The 22957-nt window shown below is 37.4% G+C and overlaps 1 protein-coding gene across 1 annotated transcript; it reads left to right on the top strand.

The window, feature by feature from the left end:
- The first annotated feature begins 5166 nt into the window (after window positions 1-5166).
- On the top strand, window positions 5167-22659 carry slc29a4b (asolute carrier family 29 member 4b). Its single transcript, XM_052127047.1, has 11 exons — window positions 5167-5285; window positions 8140-8264; window positions 8493-8624; window positions 8757-8870; window positions 8966-9094; window positions 9193-9267; window positions 10998-11266; window positions 11774-11906; window positions 12097-12284; window positions 12627-12867; window positions 18903-22659. The coding sequence occupies exons 2-11, from the start codon at window positions 8141-8143 to the stop codon at window positions 19052-19054; spliced, it is 1557 nt and encodes a 518-aa protein (XP_051983007.1). The 5' UTR covers window positions 5167-5285; window position 8140; the 3' UTR covers window positions 19055-22659.
- Window positions 22660-22957: the final 298 nt, after the last annotated feature.

The following is a 22957-nucleotide window of genomic DNA, read 5'->3' as shown; positions in this document are numbered from 1 at the left end:
ATATTTTTGACACGGCCATTATTTGATAAAAGCACTTATAATGGAAGTGAATGGGGCCAGTCAGTAAATAAAGGTGTTTTGGGGCCTGGGTAGCTCAGCGAGTAAAGGTCCTGACTACCAACCCTGGAGTCGTGAGTTCAAATCCAGAGCGTGCTGAGTGACTCCAGCCAGGTTTTCCTAAAGCTGCATACACACTGCCAGTGACATCGTGCGAGACAGCAACCCCTTCCCATTCATTTTCAATGAGACAAAGTTGAAACAAGTTCAACTAAATAATTTTGATATATGTATATATTATTCCAATGAAAATAATAATAATAATAATAACTTTATTTTTCTTCTTTTTATTATTTTGGGGAAGTTCCACATACAGAAAAAGATATGGTCATGGTCCAAGCCAAATTTCATTCATTTTCTCCAGAAGACCAAGAACTAGCACCTGTTTGGAGAATATTGTCAACAAAAAAGCAAAAAAGACTTGTAGTATTTTTCCTGGTATTTTCTGTATATATTTGTATACTGTTGTATATTATGTTCTGTCAATAATTAAAAAAAAAAAATTCAACTTTATTCAAATGAAGAGCGACTTACGGAAGCGACAGCCAATAGGAGAGAAGACGGGAGAGCTCACATGATCTTTTTCTCTCTCTCAGCTCCTGCAGTAACGGAAAGATGGATGAAAGGCTCATTCTTGCTGTTAGCAATTTTCCAGTGCTCTGTGATATGGATCTTGAACCAGCCGGTGTTACTTGCCGTGCTGACTCGTGGACCCGGACAGACCGGCGTTTGCGTTTTCGCCGCAGATAAACAGCCGCTATGGCAAAGAGCACGCATTGTTTCACCTTCATCTTTGATATAAAGCATTTTAAATACTGATTCCATTAATATTTAGTCTTTTCCCTCCAAAATGTTTGTTTTTAGCGGCAAGAAATGTGATTCGCTGTCAACAGCAATGGAATGACATCCATGAATGTCATTTATAAACGTTACTAGGCAACCAGTAGTGGGAACGCCCACTAGCGACTTCACCGCCAGCCACTGGCGACCTGCAGCGACAAAGTGTGTACGCAGCTTAAGCATCCAAATTGGCCCGGTTGCTAGGGAGGGCAGTGTCACATGAGGTAATCTCTTGGTCACTATAATGTGGTTCGCTCTCGGCAGGGAATAGCATGAGCCTATCGACTCACGCGTCTCTGTGATAATTAACTCAACAAGCCACGTGATAAGATGCTGAGGAATCGTCCTCCATCACCTGGATTGAGTCGATTCTTACGCCACCACGAGGATTTAGAGCGCATTTGAATTGGGCATTCCAAATTGGGGAGAAAAAAACAAAAGTGTTTCAAAAGCACTGATTTATGCTGCTTTCAATCCATGTTGTAATTACCATAATTTCGAGATTCCGACTTGTAAAAAAAGGCCACGTCCTCGGAGAACTCGTAATTACAATTTGTAAACTGAATTTTCTGAGAGCTCTGACTTGTACCACCTGATCGCTGCAACTTCATGTGGAAACAATGTAAGAGTATTTCACATTGAGATTAAAGTAATAGCAAGCAACTGAGCTGTTTAGATGTAGCGACTTGTGTGTGTGTGTGTGTGTGTGTGTGTGTGTGTGTGTGTGTGTCAGAAGATATTTCTGTCTTTATCTCCCGTGACAGACTGCACTGCAGGAATGTATGTGCTGCCCCTGAGACTGCTGAGCGCACCCACCCACATACACTGCAGAGAAGAACAAGGATTAAGGTTTTCCTTTCCTCAGCACCTAGAAATCCTATGCAATGTTTCCATGGAGACTCTTTTGTATAAGCGCTCTGTGTGTATATGTGGCTAAACTGCCTTTTGCATTTTCACAAAACATGTAGGAGTAAGACAGATAATTTCTGAGAAAATATGCACAACACACTTTTTTATGCAGTAATTTACTGCCAGTAAAGATAACGTGTTTGCTATTTTATGTTTTCACACTTGTGCGACCTTCAGGACATTTTTGTCTTTTTCATTTTAGTTTTTTCTATCATTTTGGCAGTGTCAATGCCAATGGCATACATTTTGCCCAAGGTGTGTATTTTTGAGTGAATATTGATTTTTGAACCTCAGTTCCTATAATAGATCTATAATACACGGTGTACACAAAAAAGTTACACTCAGAGACTTCAGGACAAAAATGTTCCCATTTAAACTGCAATATTTGATCCAAGTGCAATTAAAGCATAACATAATGAATTCTATGATATTATGCTTTCATTCCAGAGCCCTGGCTTAAAAATTAAAACTCTTAATATTTTCCACCAGATTGTGCCATTTTTCTCATGTTTAGCCTTTGGAGCAAGTACATCCTTTTTTCCTATTTTCTGTTTGCTGTATTATAGAGCACTGCAGGCCAATTGAATAAACAAACTGGATTTTTAATGGTTAAAATCCTTAAAATGAATTAATATTTGGTAGTTATGATTAGGACTGATGCTGGTTAAAAAAATTTACTAATTGAAAGTGGAAAATAACATTAAAATATAATATTATTATGGCAGTTTTTTGACGTGGACATTTTTGTCCTTTAAGAATCTCTGAGTAACTTTTGATCTCTATAGAAAATTGCTGTACATGCTGTTTTACCAAATGACCTAATTGAGAGTAATAGATAATTTAAGGGTTCATCATTTCAGCTCTTCCAAAATCTCCTCAGGTCTTTCTTCCTGGAAGCCAACTATCTGTATTTGAAAACTGTTATTTGATCTTGAAGAAAAACTAAAAAAAAAAAAAAAGAAGATAACTGTTTTGCATTATGCCTTGATATTCAAATGCAAGTTATTTTTGTGTGGTAGAAACACTCAATATAATGGATTTGCTCATTTACATTTCATAACAAAATTCCATCTAATTCAATTGAGTAATATTTAACCAAATAAAATAACTCAATGTTTTAAGTTTTAATAATTACATTTCTTTAAAAATTACACAATTCAATTTGATGGAATTTTGTTATGAAATTGAAAAGCGTAAATCTTTTTTTTAGATCCAATTTTATATTTAAGTGATCACTCCAGATGTTTAGATGCTATTGGAGCATAGTGATGTTTCTCTCTTAACCCAAAAAGAAGCCAATAGGAGGCCAAGGATGAAGGGGCTCCAAACGAGTTGCTTTTATTAGAGCTCAAGCAAGCATCAAACTGGTATACAATAATTAAGAAGAAGAAAAAAAAAAAGAAGAAAAGAGCTGCAAAATAACAGCTGTACTTATACCCCCCTAACTAGGTCATGGCCGTGGTCACACAAACTTCTTGGACGCACACACTCAATTCATGAGATATGTCTGTTTGGACGCACACACACACACACACACACACACATATAGAACACTCTGTTCTGCAGGTTTTCGCACTCCCCCTATCTAGCAAAAACAAGCTTTCCACATTCGACACATCTTCAGGCACACACACACACACACACACACACACACACACACACACAGAAATGGTCAAGAATAGGTTATAATAGGTCAAGAATAATACCAATTATTATTAACATTGACTTTCTAGTTCTTCTTTAGTCAAATAGTCAGGGTGTGGAGGATCTCAGAGCTCAAGCCCAATGCTGTACTCAAGCCCCTCTTTTAGGGACAGCACGCTAAATACACTTACCCTAAAGGAATATCATGGGTTCAATAGAAGTTAAGCTCAATCGACAGCATTTGTGGCATAGGCCTAATGTTGATTACCACAAAAAATTATTTTGACTCGTCCCTTCTTTTCTTAAAAAAAAAAAGAAGCAGCAAAAATCGAGGTTATAGTGAGGCACTAACAATAAAAGTCAATGGACACTTTTCACACTTCCACGTTCACAAAGTGTAAGTCGTCATAGTTGGGTAAACTATGGCAGCAATCGGGAAGAAAAGTAATAACCAGTATGCCTACCACTACAATGTTCCTATTTGCACAAATTCTAAATGTGTTTGCATGAATTTCCAAAAGATGCTGAGCTCAGTGGGTTCAGGCAATTAGATGCAAAGATGATAACTTATACGAGGAAGGTCTCACATCTGTGGACAGTATTTTCAAGATGAGGACTTACAGCAGTCTCTCACAAGTGGAATTGTGAAATGCTTTGAAATCTGAGCTGTACTGTCATGATTTAATTGGAATGATTACACTTCACAACCAACATGAGAGTGTGTGTTTGACAGGGTTAGAAGCTGGATGAAGCAAGACGTCGGTCTCTCCACTCCTTCACATCCTGCGTTGCCCTTGCAGGTATTAGTTTCACCAATTACAACTCAGATTTGTTAACTGTTTTTTGTGTGTGCAATTTTTGCAATTTATGATGACAGATAAATTGACGGACGATGCGGTTTATGTCTCCAAACATAAATGCTGGACTGTAAAAATACATAGCCTACATCGGCAGCGGCCATATTGCATTTACCCACGAAGTCTGCTTCATGAACGTGTGAAAATGGTCCATGAAGTCAAGTTTTGGAGGGTTAAACTGAGGCAGAAATGTGATGCTTATGATTTTATAAAAGCACATACGTTAATTCTTCTGTTAAAACGTATATTACATTACTTATGTTACTTATTATTTGAGCTGTCAAGTTGTTTAAATCGCCGTGTTTACGGTCGTTTTCGGGTTTACGGCATTACAACTTCATGGCAACAAATTTTAACATTAAAATCATGTTAACACGCATATTGTTTATGTCTTGTGGCTATACTTTTAAAACAGTGAGTACTTTTATGTTCAAAAATGGGCCCTATTCACTTCCATTGTAAGTGCCTCACTGGAACCCAGATTTTCGTTTTTATTTTTTAATATAAAAGACAAAATACAAAGTACATTTTGTTGGAATCAATATTATGCCACACTCGTGAAATAACCTGTAGTTATTTTTTAGGAACAGACATGTTTTTAGGTAGGCTATGTCATGTTTCCAGGTTCCAATTGTGACAACTTACCCCACACGGTGTGTGCAACATGTTTTGCTTTTAACGTTTGCTTTCTTTTTTCCATGGCAATAATGGTGTAAATGTTCAATAGCTTTTTTTTTTTTAGTCAAGACTTTACCTTTAAAAACAAACCTACCTTAAGAAATATTAACTAGAGTAAAAAGTGTGACAAGTAGCCCCGGTCTGCCTTGATCAATTAGAGTGACTTGCGCATGTGGGCGGGAGCCGGGAGAGTGAAGAAGCGGATATTGAGCATCCTCAAATAACACTGAAACGAGACCAAGACAATGGATCGTTATTAAGACTACTCCAGTGAATTACATTGGCTTGTCACGGGGTAAGGTAGGTAAGAGACCTGTTATGCAATCGCAACACTCACATATGTCAATTAAAGCTGTATACAATATTGAGAGCGTGACAGCTTTTATGACTCCATAGAGAAATAAAGACAAGACAATATCATGGCAAGTAATTGCATCCTTTCTAAAAGCCTACAATATTTCATCAGTATTTGTCGTCTTCGTGGTTAATAATCGCACGGCTCGATATTTCTAAAAATAGCTCGGTGGATCTTTCAGTTGACCCTGTGCATCTGTGGAATCTCGCGTTTTTCGCTGGTGGTCGCGCGCCATCAAATTGGAAAAGCATCAGTGTGTTTCATATCGTGCTTTCAAACTCAAAACAGACGATGTTGTAATAATGCAACTGGTACACGAGAGACGGGAAAAACGCGCTCATGCTCAGAGTGCTGTTGTAAATGGAGCCACTGCAATGCTTGGTTTTCTTATAACATCTTGATGGATTTTTTTCTCTCCTATATTGCAGACATAAACATACAATGATCCCAAAATGTATTCTGGCTCTTGAAAATGTATGAATGTCATTGCATTAGATAACAATTGAAAAATAGCAGAGTGTATTGTAATAAAGCAATAGATACAATCTCAAGCATATGTTAGGAGCATTTATCGTTAGTAAACTATTGCATTGGATTTCCATAAAAATATATTTCCACTATATCTTTTTTTATTGCCTTGTGTTTTATTTCCCATTGATTCTCCTTGGACCTATACTTATTTGTTAACTGTGATTAATGTGTACTAATGCCTCTATCTGCCCCAGGGGAACAATAAAATAGGGTAGAACAGGGTCAAAGGCACACCTTTATGAAAATGTACTTTTTTCTGACCATAAAGTGTATCAAGTTAGTAAAAATAAATATTTTTATTCAATATTAATGGAGCAGCATCATTTGTGTGAAAGATATAAATAAAAACTGGTTGTTTTTTACATAAAATTAATTTAAAAGAAAAAGGCCCCAGGGAGGTTAAAATTATATTGTGTAAATATAGGGACAAAAGTTACAGGGCAAAATTGGTCAACTTAGTCAAATACTTTTGAGCCATTAAGATGCTTTTTTGAATACAAATTAGAGTAATACTTTTTCAAAATAACCACTTCAGAAAAGAGTTAACTAATTTCTGTTCCTTTCAATCATATTTAACATTTTATAACATATTATGTATTCTATAAACAAATTAATCTTCAATGTGATTGGATCCGTCAATGTGAGCCCACTTTGAACATTCTTCGTAACAAATTTATTTGCCCCCACTTAAGAAAAACGGTGCATTTTTATGGCGGCAGATTTAATCACCTTGAACAGAACTGAAAATGTCAAATAAGTATTTTTTCTTAAAATAAATGTGATAATTTCAGGGATTCTCATTAGCTACATCAATTTGCAACATTTCAAAAATTATTAAATATTAGATAAAATAACCTCAAAATCAAACTTTAGACATTGCATGCAATGATCTTATGGATCAGGAATATTTTGTTGTGTACAGTGACAAACAAGTGTTAAGGAAAGTACTGTGGTAGTTTTTGTTGCTGTTTGGGTTTTGGGAGAAAATCAAAAGTGCCTTTACCCACATTGTACCATACTATATCCTATCCTATCCTATCCTATCCTATCCTATCCTATCCTATCCTATCCTATCCTATCCTGTATACTGTTCAAAATATAAAACTTAAGTAAAATTTAAAACTATTTGGACACTCTTTGGTTATTATAGTTAGTGGAACATGTCATAGGTAATGTGATGAACTACAACGGTGGTTACTTTGCTGGGACACCTGTGTGAATTTGAGGGGAATTGAGTCCATACATCAACTAAAATAACCTTGGGACCTTTGTTACCACTGGTTCAACTGAAAACCCCTCACATTTAGCTTATTTTCACAATAAATGGGTGAACCTCATTAACATGTCTCTGGTAATCATTCTCCAAAGTCAGTTATTTTGCATAAAGTAATTAGAACCTGTTTTTGGACCATTAAGATTTTTGCATTTGCATGGTGACATACATTTTCAAGAACTTAATTTAAATATATACTTATTACTGAAATCACATTTTACGTTTTCATGTTTTTTTGTAAATTATTCTCAATGGTGTATCTCATTATATTCTCAATGTACTATAGAGATTATACAGTATTTTAGTAAAAAAGTACATTTATACAATTACTTTTTAAAATAGAAATTAATAAATTACCATATAAATACTTAACAAATAAATAATATATCTTTTGCATTCAAATAATATGAATACAATTTTTTTTACATTACAATAATGAGAAATGGTGGAGAAAATGTGCTTAGCCGTGTGTTGTGATCAAACAATGGGTACAACCTCAAGTATATGATATTAATGCACAACTAGCCTACAAGCATTTATCTGAGTAATTTATTGCACTATATTTTGTTATTGCATTGTGTTTTATTTCCTATTGATTTCCACTAGGACCAATATTTTGTCTTTAACTGTGATTTATATTTACTAATGCCTCAATCTGCCCTAGGGAATCAATAAAGCACTCTATCTTATCCTGTCCTATCCTATCCTATCAATTATACCTATTGTACCTAATACTAACAAAACTTAGATTAAAATAAAAACAGTTTAGGACACTTTTTGGTTGTTATAGTTAGTGTAACTGACTTCCTTTATCCACTCATCTTGGGACCATTTGGATAAATGGAATCACAAAAACGACTGTTCCCAAAAGTGAAGGTGCCTTCACCTTTTTAAAAAAAAAAAAGAAAAAAGAAAAACTAATGTCCTTGTCTGCCTTATAACAGTTTGAATTTCTCATGTAACCTAGTGAGAATTCTGATGTTTCTCCATCCAAGCATGTACCCTGATGAGTGGAGCAGGAATCGGCAGGGGAGAGAGAGAGCTGTGATCACCAATTTCAGCTTCAGCCAGCAGTCAGAGGAAGAGAGGACAGAGACAATGAAACCTCACCGTGCTCATGGTGAGTTAGAGATACTCACAGCACAGATTTCATGTGTTGTGTTAATCAGGGCCATAACCACCATAAACATTATCATTCAGACCCATACCTGATTGATGAATGCAATTATAAACCTCAGTGAGTCTTATAAATTAGAGTTAGATGCTTGTGTATCTCAAGCTGCTCTGCTTTTCTGTTTCAGAGACCCACAGTGGTATTACAGTAATTCAGTCCTTGTCTTAATTTCAGGCTCTGAGGAATCTGTTCCTGATGACCGGCATCATGGCATCTACTTTGCCATGTTATTGGCTGGTGTCGGCTTTCTACTGCCATACAATAGCTTTATCACAGATGTGGACTACCTCCACCGCAAATTCACAGGTGTGATGCAGACAACCTTATGTACATCATTATAACAGGAACAACATAATCAAATCTGTGCACATGGTGTTTGAGATCTAGGCATACTACTCAAAAGGTATTGTTGTTAATACCCCTCTCTTCCATTTTCAGGCACCTCTATTGTGTTCGACATGAGTTTAACATATATATTGGTGGCGCTTGGTGCTGTCATTGTGAACAACATACTAGTGGAGAGAGTGAGCTTACACACTCGCATCTGTGTAGGTAAGTTGAATAAACGTTTGTGTGAATGTGGATGTTTGTTTGTAAGTTATTTTTACATTGGGTTCTCTGTTTGATGTGTACTGTACTGTATGTAGGATATCTCTTCGCATTGGGACCTCTGGTGTTTGTGAGCGTATGCGACATTTGGTTGGAGCTGTTTGACACTCAGCAGTCATATGCTCTTACTCTGATCGCAGTGGCCATTGTTGCATTTGGATGCACAGGTAAATATATACTGTACAAACAAACATACATGCCTCTATTCTAGCACATTGAGTTGTAGTGATCGAAACTGTGCTGATTTTCCTTTTGATCTGTGCAGTGCAGCAGTCCAGTTTCTATGGATACACAGGGATGCTGCCCAAGAAGTACACACAGGGCATGATGACTGGAGAGAGTGAGCCAAACCTTCATCTGCACCATCAAAGCAATAATAATTATATTATATTATATTATAAAACCCCTCCCATTTTGCTTATTTCTTCTTACAATAAATGGGTGAATCACATTAAAACATAATCATCCTCCCCAAAATCAGTTAGTTTATTGAATTTCAGTAAAAGGTCACTTTTATAAATTAAAGGCAGTACAACAAATACTACCATGTTGTATAGCTATTTTACTATATAAATAATATATATTTTTGCATTAGAATAATGCAAATAATATTATTTTACATTACTATAATTAGAAATGTTTGAGGAAATGTGCTTATTCATCATACAAATAATACAAATTGTCCTAAAAATAGGCTTAATTTTCTTTATACATTATATAATAATTTCACATTCTATCAATTTATATAATGTCATGAAATCGCATATTTAATAATTATACAATCTGTTGTCACTTTTTGAAATTTCTTACAAATTTATATCAATTCACAATGTAGGGACCTAATAATGAAAATTAGGGGTCATGATTTTGAAATTTGCCTGACAATTAATTGTCAAACAAATAATTGCAATAATGATGAATAATTTTTAGGGCTATGATGATTAATTGTCTGTTTTAGGTGTTTCACGAATATGATGATTAATTACTATACAAACTCACTATGTGTGTTTCATGCACACAACAAAGTCATTTTTACAAATTTAGCTTGGGTCAAATAATATAATAAGGGTATATGATTTCCTTTTCAGACTTCAAAAACGTATGAATAACAGTCAAATATAAAATTATAAAATTTAAAATAATTAAAATAATATTTTAATTATCAAAATATGTCTAAATAACTAAAATATATCTCTCTTATTTGTCCGATTTACTTTTGATCCATTGGACTTTTTCAATGTTTTGTTTTCTTTTGCTTCTTTTGTAACCCAACCAACCTGTATAGCTATTATATTATACGTGTATTATATTATATAATGCAATAGTAATATATTTCTGCCTTAAATTCTTCACTTTCACACATTATTTTAAGGCTCTCTGATTAACTCACATGCCCTTATTTCTCGTGAAGGAAGACTTTGAGATTCTGTTTCTTGCATTTTATCATCTCCACAGAAATAGAGCAGGTCATATCCTCTGTCTCACTGTGTGTTATAAACACTGCGTGAATAAACCCACAATGACCACAGACATTTACCATTACATGGCCGTTAAGTGAAACTGGAGAGCTTTGTGTTCACAAAATGTATACGTTTATACCTTGTTTATATTTTTGCGGGAGTTTGGCGCAAGCCTCTGTAGACGGCGTGCACATCAGAGAAGTGGTTCATCTTCACACGCTCTCAAGAGAGCAGCTCTTGTGACCTCCACAGTGCAGTTTCCTAAAATGCTTCATGAGTTCAACTAAATGAGACACAAGTGCTTTTTCCTGCAAGCTCATGAGACAGCATGCAGGGAAAGACGAGGCTGAATCCAGCTTCTTAATCAACTGCTTTTTATTCAGTTAAAGGGCCTTGATGCTTCGACACTACACTACTCTAATAACAGATGTTTTTTGGTCACAAAGTGCGAAATTTACTCACATTTGCGAGTGATTTACTCTGTTTAGGGTGAGATATGACCCAGTCATGCACTTGATAAGTTTAGTCAGATTCACCCATTTTCTAATCATATTATGTTCATTTTTGTTTGTATTGCAGTTAATATAGTTTTTGATTGTGGTTGTTTCAGGCACTGCAGGAGTAATCGTTTCTCTGAGTCGCATTTTTACAAAGCTGTTGGTGGAGAACGAGAAGAGCAACACCATCATCTTCTTCCTGTTCTCTATCTCAATAGAGACGCTCTGTTTTCTGTTACATGTGGTGGTGCGGCAAACCCACTTCGTCCGATATCACACCGACCGAGTTCGCCATACCTGGTTCAAAGGACAGATTAATCATGCTTCAACCCAAAAGCACAGCGACTATCAGATATATTATGACAGCAGTGCAGACGAAGAGGTAAAAATTCAAAGAAATTTAGAAATGTTGATTGATATTTTAATTTTGGGGACTTTTCGAGGGCATATTGTGAGTTGTGATGTGCAAAAAGTTTCATTTCGGATTCTGAGGAAAGCACTTTCTGCCCTTTGATTGTTATTTATAGGTTATAGGTGTTTGTGGCTACACTTTATCTGTAATGATGTTATTAAAATATGGAATAAAATAGGCTGTGTCTGAAAACCTAGTGAGCACTCTACTTAGCCTTTTGGGGTAGACAGTGACATGTCATCCCAATATTCCAAATAGAAATGATTGAAATTGTGCTAATTTTGGGCAAAACATCACACAAACCCCTAATGAAGAAGGAAAAAAAACATAATTGTTTCAAACAAAAAAGACTCTGTTAGACAAAGTGCCCATAAGAGCAGTAGTCAGTAAGAGAGATCACTAGGTTTTGTTACGCAATCATTGTTAAAGGATGATATGCTCAATGATGATTGTCTTTGACTCAATTCTACAAATTAGGATGGAATGACATTAAGCACAGTTGATGAGGCTGATGCAGTTAATTTGAGTACTAGTTCCAATGGAGATGGAATATATGTCAGATTTGATGTCCCTAAACCAGACACCAGAAGGACATGGATCAGTGTAAAGGGTGAGTTATACTTTTTAATTTGAATTGCTAAAAACATTTTTATTTCTGTTGTATATACAAATTACAAAATCCTCTTATCTTTTTAACATTGAACATTTTAACAACTTCTAGTTTTTTTATTGATTTCATACTTCTCTACTTTAACATCTGTTAAATACTGGCATTTCCTAAGATAAAGTTTGTTTTCCAGAGCTGCTGGGTCGGAGGTGTGCTGTTGCCAGATTGATCTGGCCCTATATGCTGTCAATCTCAATGACATATTTTGTTACAATGTGCCTGTTTCCTGGTTTGGAGTCAGAGTTACATAACGATACACTGGGCGAATGGCTGCCTATTCTCACCATGGCTCTGTTCAACATAGCAGACTTTGTGGGCAAGGTGAAATTAAAATATTTTTTAATCTCTATGTAAAGTGACCAAGCACAATTAATTTAGTTTTTATGTGCCATTTAAGGGTAGATGATACCACAATATTAAAGTGCTGCAGAAAACAATTTCAAAATAACAGTTGTGAAGAAAACAGAAGATAATATCAAAATTTGAGTCCATCCAAAAATTATATTTTTCAGATTATTTCACAGACAGAAAACAAATTGCAATTGGTCAAATACATAGAAAAATTATTACCTTCCCATCCACTCATTTATTTTAAATGATTTGTAAAATTATTACAAAAATAATAATAGTCTAATTGTATCAAAGCTCTTTCTCTATCTAAAGATCTTGGCAGCGTGTCCTTATGAGTGTGGTGGTGTGCAGCTGCTGGTGTGTTCCTGTTTGCGCGTTCTCTTCCTGCCCCTGTTTGTGATGTGTGTGTCGCCTGTGCAACACCCCATGCTGATTCACCCCATCTGGCCCTGCTGCCTGTCTTTGCTGCTGGGCATCAGTAATGGATACCTGGGCTCAGTGCCGATGATACAGGCAGCTGGCAAAGTGCAACTGCAACAGCGAGAAGTAGCGGGTGAGTATGGCAATCAAACACATATTAACAGGGATCCTAAAATCATGGAAAACCTGGAAATATTAAGGCATTTCAAAATGTTAATTTCCATACCTGGAAATTCATATTAAAATGTCTTAAAAAGTAAATCTTAAGAAGTCATAAACATTTCTATAATTGAATAGTATATATTTATAGTTTATGTATAGTTTATTGGTGGCCTAGTTACGTTCAGCTGAAAAGTATTTAGCAAGAAATTGGTCTTTGAGAGTGTGTTCAAAAATGTTTTTGAATTAATCAGGACTGAATAGAAAAGTCTTGGAAAATGATTTATTAAAAGTTGTGTTCCCTGTTAAACCCTGGTAATATATAGTTATAAAATGTGTTTGCATTCCATCATTCTCTCAGAGTAAAAAATGTGCAAAGCAGGAGACTTAAAGTGATAGTTTACCAAAAATGAAAATTTTCATATAATTTACTTTCTTCTGCTAAACACAAACAAAGATTTTTAGAAGAATATTTCAGCTCTGTAGGTCCATACAATGCAAGTGAATGGTGGCCAGAACTTAGGGGTCCATTCACCTGAAAGTGGAGATTTATAGTAAAAAAAACTACTTAAATATAATTTCCCACAACCATCTTATCGCTTATGAAGATATGGATTTATCCACTGGAGTTCCCTTTCGATTCAGTTCACTTCGACATTGCTATGGGGAAAGGTACTTCCCTCCAGGACCTGGTTGAAACCCTTGTACAATAACGTCAATCTTCCGATTGGCAATGGTGTTTGAGTACTGCCCCATCAGGCGCAAATATGGCTTATATACACTCACCTAAAGGATTATTAGGAACACCTGTTCAATTTCTCATTAATGCAATTATCTAATCAACCAATCACATGGCAGTTGCTTCAATGCATTTAGGGGTGTGGTCCTGGTCAAGACAATCTCCTGAACTCCAAACTGAATGTCATAATGGGAAAGAAAGGTGATTTAAGCAATTTTGAGCGTGGCATGGTTGTTGGTGCCAGACGGGCCAGTCTGAGTATTTCACAATCTGCTCAGTTACTGGGATTTTCACGCACAACCATTTCTAGGGTTTACAAAGAATGGTGTGAAAAGGGAAAAACATTCAGTATGAGGCAGTCCTGTGGGCGAAAATGCCTTGTTGATGCTAGAGGTCAGAGGAGAATGGGCTGACTGATTCAAGCTGATAGAAGAGCAACTTTGCCTGAAATAACCACTCGTTACAACCGAGGTATGCAGCAAAGCATTTGTGAAGCCACAACACGCACAACCTTGAGGCGGATGAGCTACAACAGCAGAAGACCCCACCGGGTACCACTCATCTCCACTACAAATAGGAAAAAGAGGCTACAATTTGCAAGAGCTCACCAAAATTGGACAGTTGAAGACTGGAAAAATGTTGCCTGGTCTGATGAGTCTCGATTTCTGTTGAGACATTCAGATGGTAGAGTCAGAATTTGGAGTAAACAGAATGAGAACATGGATCCATCATGCCTTGTTACCACTGTGCAGGCTGGTGGTGGTGGTGTAATGGTGTGGGGGATGTTTTCTTGGCACACTTTAGGCCCCTTAGTGCCAATTGGGCATCGTTTAAATGCCACGGCCTACCTGAGCATTGTTTCTGACCATTTCCATCCCTTTATGGCCACCATGTACCCATCCTCTGATGGCTACTTCCAGCAGGATAATGCACCATGTCACAAAGCTTGAATCATTTCAAATTGGTTTCTTGAACATGACAATGAGTTCACTGTACTAAAATGGCCCCCACAGTCACCAGATCTCAACCCAATAGAGCATCTTTGGGATGTGGTGGAACGGGAGCTTCGTGCCCTGGATGTGAAAAACAGAAATGTTGGGGCTGCATTTTTATATCGTCGGACTGTGGGGGCAGGGGTGTTTACAATGACACCTGGGATGGAGAGTTTTGGCGACCTTGGTGTGCGCACATGTTAAGTTTGTACATTTTTACAGAGATGATTTCACCTCTAAAGAACTAAATTGTGCAAAATAATTACCAAAAAAATGACTAAAATAGCAATTGTGAGTGGGGTGGCCTATGGGGTGGCCAGGCTTTGGTCCATGGTGGCTACGCCCACCCCTGGCCACCCCCTAGCTTCGCCACTTCACATGAGGAGGTACGGCGGGGCCATGAGGTGGAGATGTGATGATTTAGAGGAATACCTCGTGCCGTCACAAGCCCTGCAAGCCTTCCGAGCATCAGACACAGTGGCGTCACCGCTGCATTACAAATTACTTCTGGCCCTCAGTTGGAGCACATGGTCTAATCACATTTGGCAGCACTGATGATAGGGATGACACCATATCATCACAGCCTCAGGTGAGTGGTCCATGGGAGAATTCACCACTCCTTCCCCCGCCGAGTGTGATCACCGATAAGGAGATCACCGATAAGGAGCTTCTTCGCATCCTCCCAAAGGTGGTCGAAGAGCTCGGATTAGAGTGGTCTGCTTCTAAGAGCTGGAGAAATCCTGCTTGGAACAATGGTTCTTGCTGTCCAGCCACCATCAGCAGACTGCAGCCGAAGACACACTCTTCCCAGAGCTCCATAAAGAGCTCACAAAGACCTGGCATGCGCCCTATCCATGGGATGTAAATCCCACCCCACACATCCATCCAAACCATGTCGACTGATGTCCACACTGGCTGAAAGGCATTTATAGTGGCGGGCCAAGCTGGATCTGCACTGCATAGCATGGTGGTGCTGCAAGTCTTCCAAGCCAAGCTCCTCAAGGATTTAGATGAGCAAGGCCTTGATCCAGCAGTTTTTAAGGAGCTTTGCACCACGACAGACTTGGCACTATGCACTCCGAAGGCTACCGCACACGTCATCGGGAAGGCAATGTGTAATTTTGTAGTCCTGAATTGCCATATATGGCTCACACTCATGGATATGCATGATGCAAAAAAGCTGCTCTCCTTGACACTCCAGTATCAATTGAGGGCCTCTTTGGCAATGCCGTGGAGGGCTTTTCAGGGCGATTCTTAGCTCCACAGAAGCAGTCTCAGGCTATGAGACATTTTTTTTGCAAAAAACAAGCAGCACCGCCTCTCAATCTCCTTACTGGAGATTTTATTCCTGGTGACTTACATGGGTTCATGATCAGGTCGAGGTTCAGGAGAGTAGGCTGGTGGGGCAGAGCGGGGGAAAGCGGTGTCAGTGGTGATGGCATTGATCGACTCGAATAGCCAAATCCACCAAATCGATGAAGCGTGGAGTCCAACCACTTAATAATCCAATTAATAAATCTCATCTCTCATAGCATGAACATTCCATTCACAAGAAGCAGCAAAAGTGTGAAACTTTATCATGTAATACGCAACCCATCAATCTCCTTGAGTCCAGACAAAATCCTTACATGTGCTGCAGGATTCAGCCTCACCTGAATACAGGGTAGGATACAGAATGTGGGCTTCAAAGCATCCAGAATACACAGGCGTCTTGGAGGCTGGTGAGGAAACCTCCCGCAGAGATTCAAGAGTCGGAGATGGGTGGAACTGTTGCACTTAGGAGGTGAGACCGGTGAGATGTGAGGCCATCACCTCCAAAGCCTGGTTAGTGGAAGCGATCTGGTCTTGCTGATGTCCCAGCAGAACTCACTGCTGAGAAAGGGCAGAATGAAGAGTGGAATCCTCCATTGGGTCCATGTTGTGGCCAGATTATTCTGTAATGCGTAATGCTACCCCAGGAGCAGAGGTAACAGTTCCAAAAATATCTATTAATAAAGTCAGTTATGCGCACAGTGCAGAGTAGAGAGTACTGTGATCGTCAGTGAAGTGTGTGCATCGTGGAAGTCAGGAGGAGCTTGGCAGTATCCTCCGTAGAAGCTTGGCGATGAGAGAGATGTCCAGTGAACAATGCGAGCAACAACAGAAGTGTAGATCCCCGGCATGCGGGCATAGAGCAGAATACTTTGTGGATTGCCAGGCTGAACTCAGCAAAGACTGGAAGGCAAACCACAACTCAAACAATGCAGGCAAACCAATAGAGTGACAAGACAGGACCAGCTAGACAAGGAGAGTGAGGTTAGTACTCAATTTAGCCTAATAATCTGGCAAAGAAACAGAGATACACGAGGGCATATGTAGGGAGTGCAATCAGGCTTGAACAGGTGTTGCTCGACAAGCAATCAGTGGCATGATCGGGGCCACCCTGAGAATATTGAACGTTCCCGCCGATCATGCCAGTCGAGCGGGCCTGCAAAACACGAGGGAGAGAAAATGACAAAACAAACAAAACAAACCTTTGGGTTTACCAGAACCATGACTATATATATATATATATATATATATATATATATATATATATATATATATATATATATTAGGGATGTCGATTTAACACGTTAATTCAGTGCGATTAATTTTACAAAAAATAACGTGTTAAAAAGAAATAACGCATTTAATCGCATGCCAACAGACCATAATAAGGAAGATTCCTGAGAAATGCAAGCTTGTAGTACCACCTGTTTACTCCAGAGGGCAGTAAGTAAAATTTCAGCAGTATGATCAATGCACAATTTATACAGTGAAGAAAACACTTCAGTAGGCAGTTGTCACTACTCGATCCACAAACATACGTTAAATTCTTGCGTTCAAAACACTTGAAGGAGCGCAATTGCGATCTAAGGGATCTCAAGATGTGTTTAAAGAGTGAGTACTAAACTATATTTAACTTGACACAGTGACCTAAACATTTTATGTTTATGACGCAACACACCCGAGACATCTGACGTAGGTATAAATTGACGGACCCTTAAACAAGCCCTCATAATAAATCGCCAACTGATTGACAAATTCACTTGTGAAATGGATTGCTGTGAATTATATGCCAATGATTGACTTATGATCAAAAATATGGTAGTAAACAATACATTGTATTCTAAAGCTGCTTTTTTATGGCCTTATCAATGATTAACTCTTCTGCTGCAGGAACGTAAAGCATTTTAATTATCTGAATATATATATATATATATATATATATATATATATATATATATATATATATATATATATATATATATATAATTTTTAAATATTTAAAGATAACTATGTATAATAATATTGATATAAATACATTTTTTTACATATTGAGTTATTGTTACTGCTTTCTCAGCAAATATTTGTATATGCGATTTAATAGCGATTAATTTATCAGGACACCATGTAATTAATTCGATTACAAATTTTAATCGATTGACAGCCCTAATATATATATATATATATATATATATATATATATATATATATATATATATATATATATATATATATATATATATATATATATATATATGCTTAAAATATGTTTTGCCTGCAGGCAATGACTCTTTATACATATCTATAATTAAGTGTTTTTTCTCAGGGAGTATAATATCACATAGTGCGGCAGGATGTCGTAGCAAGCTCGATTCCCATAGCAATGTCGAAGTGAACTGAATCTAAAGGGAACATCTCCGTTACGTATGTAACCTTGATTCCCTGAGAGACATTACGAAAGCTGGCCACACTACTACTTCAGACAAACGAGGCCAAGTTTGCACCTGAAGGGGCAGGGCTCAAACACCATTGCCAATTGGAAAATTGCCATTATTGTACAAGGGTTTCAACCAGGTCCTGGAGGAAAGTACCTTTCCCCATAGCAATGTCTTGTTCCCTTCTTTACAGGGAACCAAGTTTACAGTTGTAACCAGAGATATTTTATGCATTACTTTTATGTCTTTATGTGCTTTTTAATTCTTCAAAATTATGGCCACCATTCGCTTGCATTGTATGGACCTACAGAGCTGAGATATTCTTCTAAAAATCTTTTGAGCAGAAAAAAGAAAGTCATACACATCTGGGTTGGCATGAGGGTGAGTAAAAAAAAAAAAAGAAGTATCCCACTAAGCAAAAGTCTCAACTTTCCATTTTTCCTCAATGCTGTCCTGCATAAACAACTGAGATATTAAAGATATCTGGTTTGTTATTTTTCTATCCCATTGGTAAACAGTTCTCTGTTTTTTGCAGGGAACACCATGACTGTATCTTACATGGCTGGACTGATGCTCGGGTCTGCAGTGTCCTACTCAACGTATAGTCTGACCTCACAGGCACACTCTACTCACACTCTGAAACTCAACAGCACACTCACATTACATAGCTATATGCCTGGACACTGAGCGTTCTCTCATACACTCTTGCACAAATATTTAGTTGACGATAATGTATGGAAAAAGATCAGCAGACCAGAATTTCCACGCTGGTCCAGGGTAGTTTATGCTAGTTAGTTTGGTGCTTGTCTTGCTGGATGACCAGCATGGTCTTTCTGGTGAAACTGGCTGACAAAGGAAGTATTGCTGTTTAAAGTCCCCATGAAATCTTCGTTCCTGTTTTGACATAGTTCCCAGGGATGTGCATGATTACCATTTGTAATATTTTGATATCATATACGGTTATTCATTTATTTGTTGTGTGTCAGAAATAATGAATATTGATTGCAATAGATAGGCTATGTGTCAAAACTACTCACAGTGAGCTATAAGCTTAAATAGCACAATACAAAGATCTATAAATGATCAAATTAAAGTACTTTTTTTTATTTTACTGTCACTGACTGTAACATAATATTCTTTACCAACAGAAAGTACTTATGCGGCAAAACTCATATGTGGTTTACAGGGTCACATTTCCGTGAGACAGCAAACGCTAGTGTTGTCATGAGAGTAGAATTATCCAGCTGCGATTTTAAAGCCTCTTTGGAATGCTTTGATATTTAAATGGTTTAACATTACACTTGTTGATTTATTGTAAGTATGCACACCAGAACAAAGGAGAAAAAACACTACAGTGTTTCCCCTATATGCATTTTGCAGCAGCACTGCACCTCTGCTGAATTATGAGTGCCACTGTTGGGATTTCACATGGTTCATTTAATATTCTTGATGCAACACAACGCATGCCAGCCCCAATAAGCTGTGTGCTTTCTACACTTCGAAAGGGACCCCACCACACACACACAAATACACGCACTTACTCACAGTGACATCACCGCATAACAACACGTGTCAAACTCTCTTAATTTCCTGTGGCCCATAAGCTCATTTCTGAAATGTAGGATGGCAGGGGATTGCAATGTTTCACTGAACAATCAGTTAGCGCTTTCCATGTGAATATTAATGAGCCTTCCCCTGTCACCTGTATGTTTTGGGGTGCATTTTGCAGTGCTACACGGGTCAATTGTCAACACGGCTTAATCACAGCAGCACGAGGGCAGAGCAGGTGCGGTAATTCGCGGACTGGTCTCAACCAAACAACAAACTATTTTAAATGTTCGGCGAGGATCGCAAAACCCGTTTGAATGCGGTACAGAATTGTCTCTGGCTAAACTCTTATGTCTCGATGATGAAACTAGTTTAAAATAAACAGCCCCCACATTCTAAACGGCATTGATAAAGAAAACAGGCGAAAACATAATTGGAAGGCTTTTCAATTCTCAGTTCACAACACTTACAAAAATGTACTATATTAACTATGGTAGTTGTGGCAGAAAATGTTTCTACATGTATTTAGACTGCTGTTTTTTCCATTACAAAAATGTCATAGTTCTTCATATAGAAACCATAGTTACTAATCATGGTAATGAGGAGCCATGTGTGGTTTTACCTATGCCATGATCTATTACAAATGCCATTGTTAATCTATGGATACTATGGAAGAACTATGGTGCATTGTCATAATTATGGACCAAGCTATCAGTTTTCTATTTGTTCTCTTGTAATGCTCTCTGATTATAGGAAAATGTACATTGTTTTGTTTGTCTTCTTAAATTCCAAGACATGACTGTAGTTTAATTATTAGGACCCTGATGAAAGGAATCTGTAAAGAAGACACTCTTGGTCACTCTGTCAGAATATTTCAATTTAGTCATATAAAAATTTGGTGTAGTGTCAAATGTGCATACAATTTTATTTGTATGGGTGCTACCAAAGCAGGTGCTGGTGCCACATTTTCAAAGGGCCCTTAGAGCGCACAAATAAACCTTGATGTGGCCTTGGCTGAAATTGAGTTTGACACCCCAGTTTTAATTTATTCTTTGACCAACACGCATTAATATGGGTCCGGCGTTGTGGGCTTGAGAACGTGCGCACAACAGCACTGCTGCTGAAAAAAATTCCTTGGGGAAACACTGCACTGGCTTACCACTTTATCAAGTGCTGAAACTTTGCCGGGTGAATCATGTTTGAACAGTGTAACAGTCACACAAAGTCCTCTTGAACTCTGAACTTCTTCAGAACGTTGAGTCTTTGTGAAACCTGTGCTAGCTACAGTAGACACAGCGCAACTAATGAAACAGAACTCTGGTTTCACAAGATGTGTTTTATAAGGATTATAAATGTGTTTACATTAAGTTATTTTTAACTTATACACTGTCTAAAAAATGTGCCGGTCCTGCGTGAGATGCTGAAAAAAACAGCAAGATATGGTGCAGTGGTCAAAGACGTCAATCATACGCTTGTTTACATAGAAAAACAATTGAAAAACAGCACAGACGCACGCAAAATAGGTGTGAACAGCCCCTAACTCGCCCTATACTTACCGAAACCCGGGTTGCAGAACTCTGTTTAACCAAAATATGATATTAGTATTTAGAGTAGAGGCATGTCAAATGGTTAACCAAGTAACGACTATTCATGCACATCCTTACATTTTCCTATTAAAACAGAAAGTTTGGGCGGAACATATCCAAAAGCCTTTATGTCACAGCTGTGAACCATGATTTTCTACATTCACAACATATGATGACCAGCTGATTTCTTCAGATGGGAAGTTGACTCAAATGAAATGTATCCAGATATTCATTTGAATAGGATATGATTATCTGGAAAACCATTGGACCATCAATCAAATTTACATTTTACATTTATGCATTTGGCAGACGCTTTTATCCAAAGCGACTTACAGTGCACTTATTACAGGGCCAATCCCCCCGGAGCAACCTGGAGTTAAGTGCCTTGCTCAAGGACATAATGGTGGCAGCCATGGGGATCAAACCAGCGACCTTCTGAACAGTTCTGATTAACAGTTATGTGCTTTAGCCCACTACGCCACCACTCCGAAATTGATTTGTGGTATACAAATATAAGTAATATTCTGGGATCAGTACAAGTAAAGGTCAATCAACAACATTTGTGGCACTCTTTTTTTTAAAGAAACGTGGAGATGGGTCGAAATTATAATTTGTTTTGTAATCAATATTATGCCACAAATGCTGTTGATGCTGTTGAGTTTAACTTGTATTGAAACCGGAATATTCCTTTAAATGTATAGCCACCTGTCATGTGTGATTTAAGATAGTATGACACATACCATGGTCTCTGTCATGACTCTAATTTACAATTGGGTGATGTTGTCTTGTTGGTGTTGTGTTTTAATTTACAGTCACCACTTTCATCTGTTTTAACTTCCTAGAAGTATTTAAAAAAAAAAAGGTTTGAAAAGGGATAGTTTCACTATTCCCACACTGTAAAAAATTGCCAAGATTTTACAGTAATTTCTTACAATTAAATACTGTTTTCAATATTTTACTGTAAACTCATTGCAGGCTGTGTCATTTTCTTTCCAACTCAAAAAATTACTGTGAAAAAATAAATTTGAGTATCGCACTGCACTATGGGGAAAATTGTGTTTTGTCACCAATATGGTGTTTAGTGTGCCCTTTGGATGGGACCTTATCTTATTATTATTTTCTAATAAAATTTCTCCCAGTTGGTGCAACTGTTTTTAAGAACACAATGTTTTGTACTGATGTATGGAGAGATAGTCAGTTTGGTGGATGACTTTATATTGGCCCATGATGTATAAACTACACCATATGATGCATTTGAAAGTAAAGTATCATTTAAAAATAAGAAATGAGGAAGGGATGTTTATAATGTTAGTTTTATCACTCATTAACTTTTTATCAGGAGTTGTCCGTCAGGCACATGAGATATCAACACTCAGCATACAAAACTCAATGATAGTGACAATTATCAGACAATGTAGATAAAAAAAATACAGATGATCATTGTAATTCTACTATT

The sequence above is a fragment of the Xyrauchen texanus genome, chromosome 5 (genome assembly GCF_025860055.1).
Source record: "Xyrauchen texanus isolate HMW12.3.18 chromosome 5, RBS_HiC_50CHRs, whole genome shotgun sequence".
In the NCBI taxonomy this organism is placed as follows: Eukaryota; Metazoa; Chordata; class Actinopteri; order Cypriniformes; family Catostomidae; genus Xyrauchen; species Xyrauchen texanus.
Note: the sequence above shows the minus strand (reverse complement) of the source record. Positions and strands in the feature narration are given on the sequence as shown.

Bases quoted from the DNA above. Each gene is read 5' to 3' on its own strand.
- slc29a4b (XM_052127047.1), top strand. From the start codon at position 8,141: ATGTACCCTGATGAGTGGAGCAGGAATCGGCAGGGGAGAGAGAGAGCT. The intron at 11,267-11,773 runs GTAAAAATTCAA...TCTACAAATTAG, and splicing joins ACAGCAGTGCAGACGAAGAG to GATGGAATGACATTAAGCAC. The intron at 12,868-18,902 runs GTGAGTATGGCA...TGTTTTTTGCAG, and splicing joins GCAACAGCGAGAAGTAGCGG to GGAACACCATGACTGTATCT.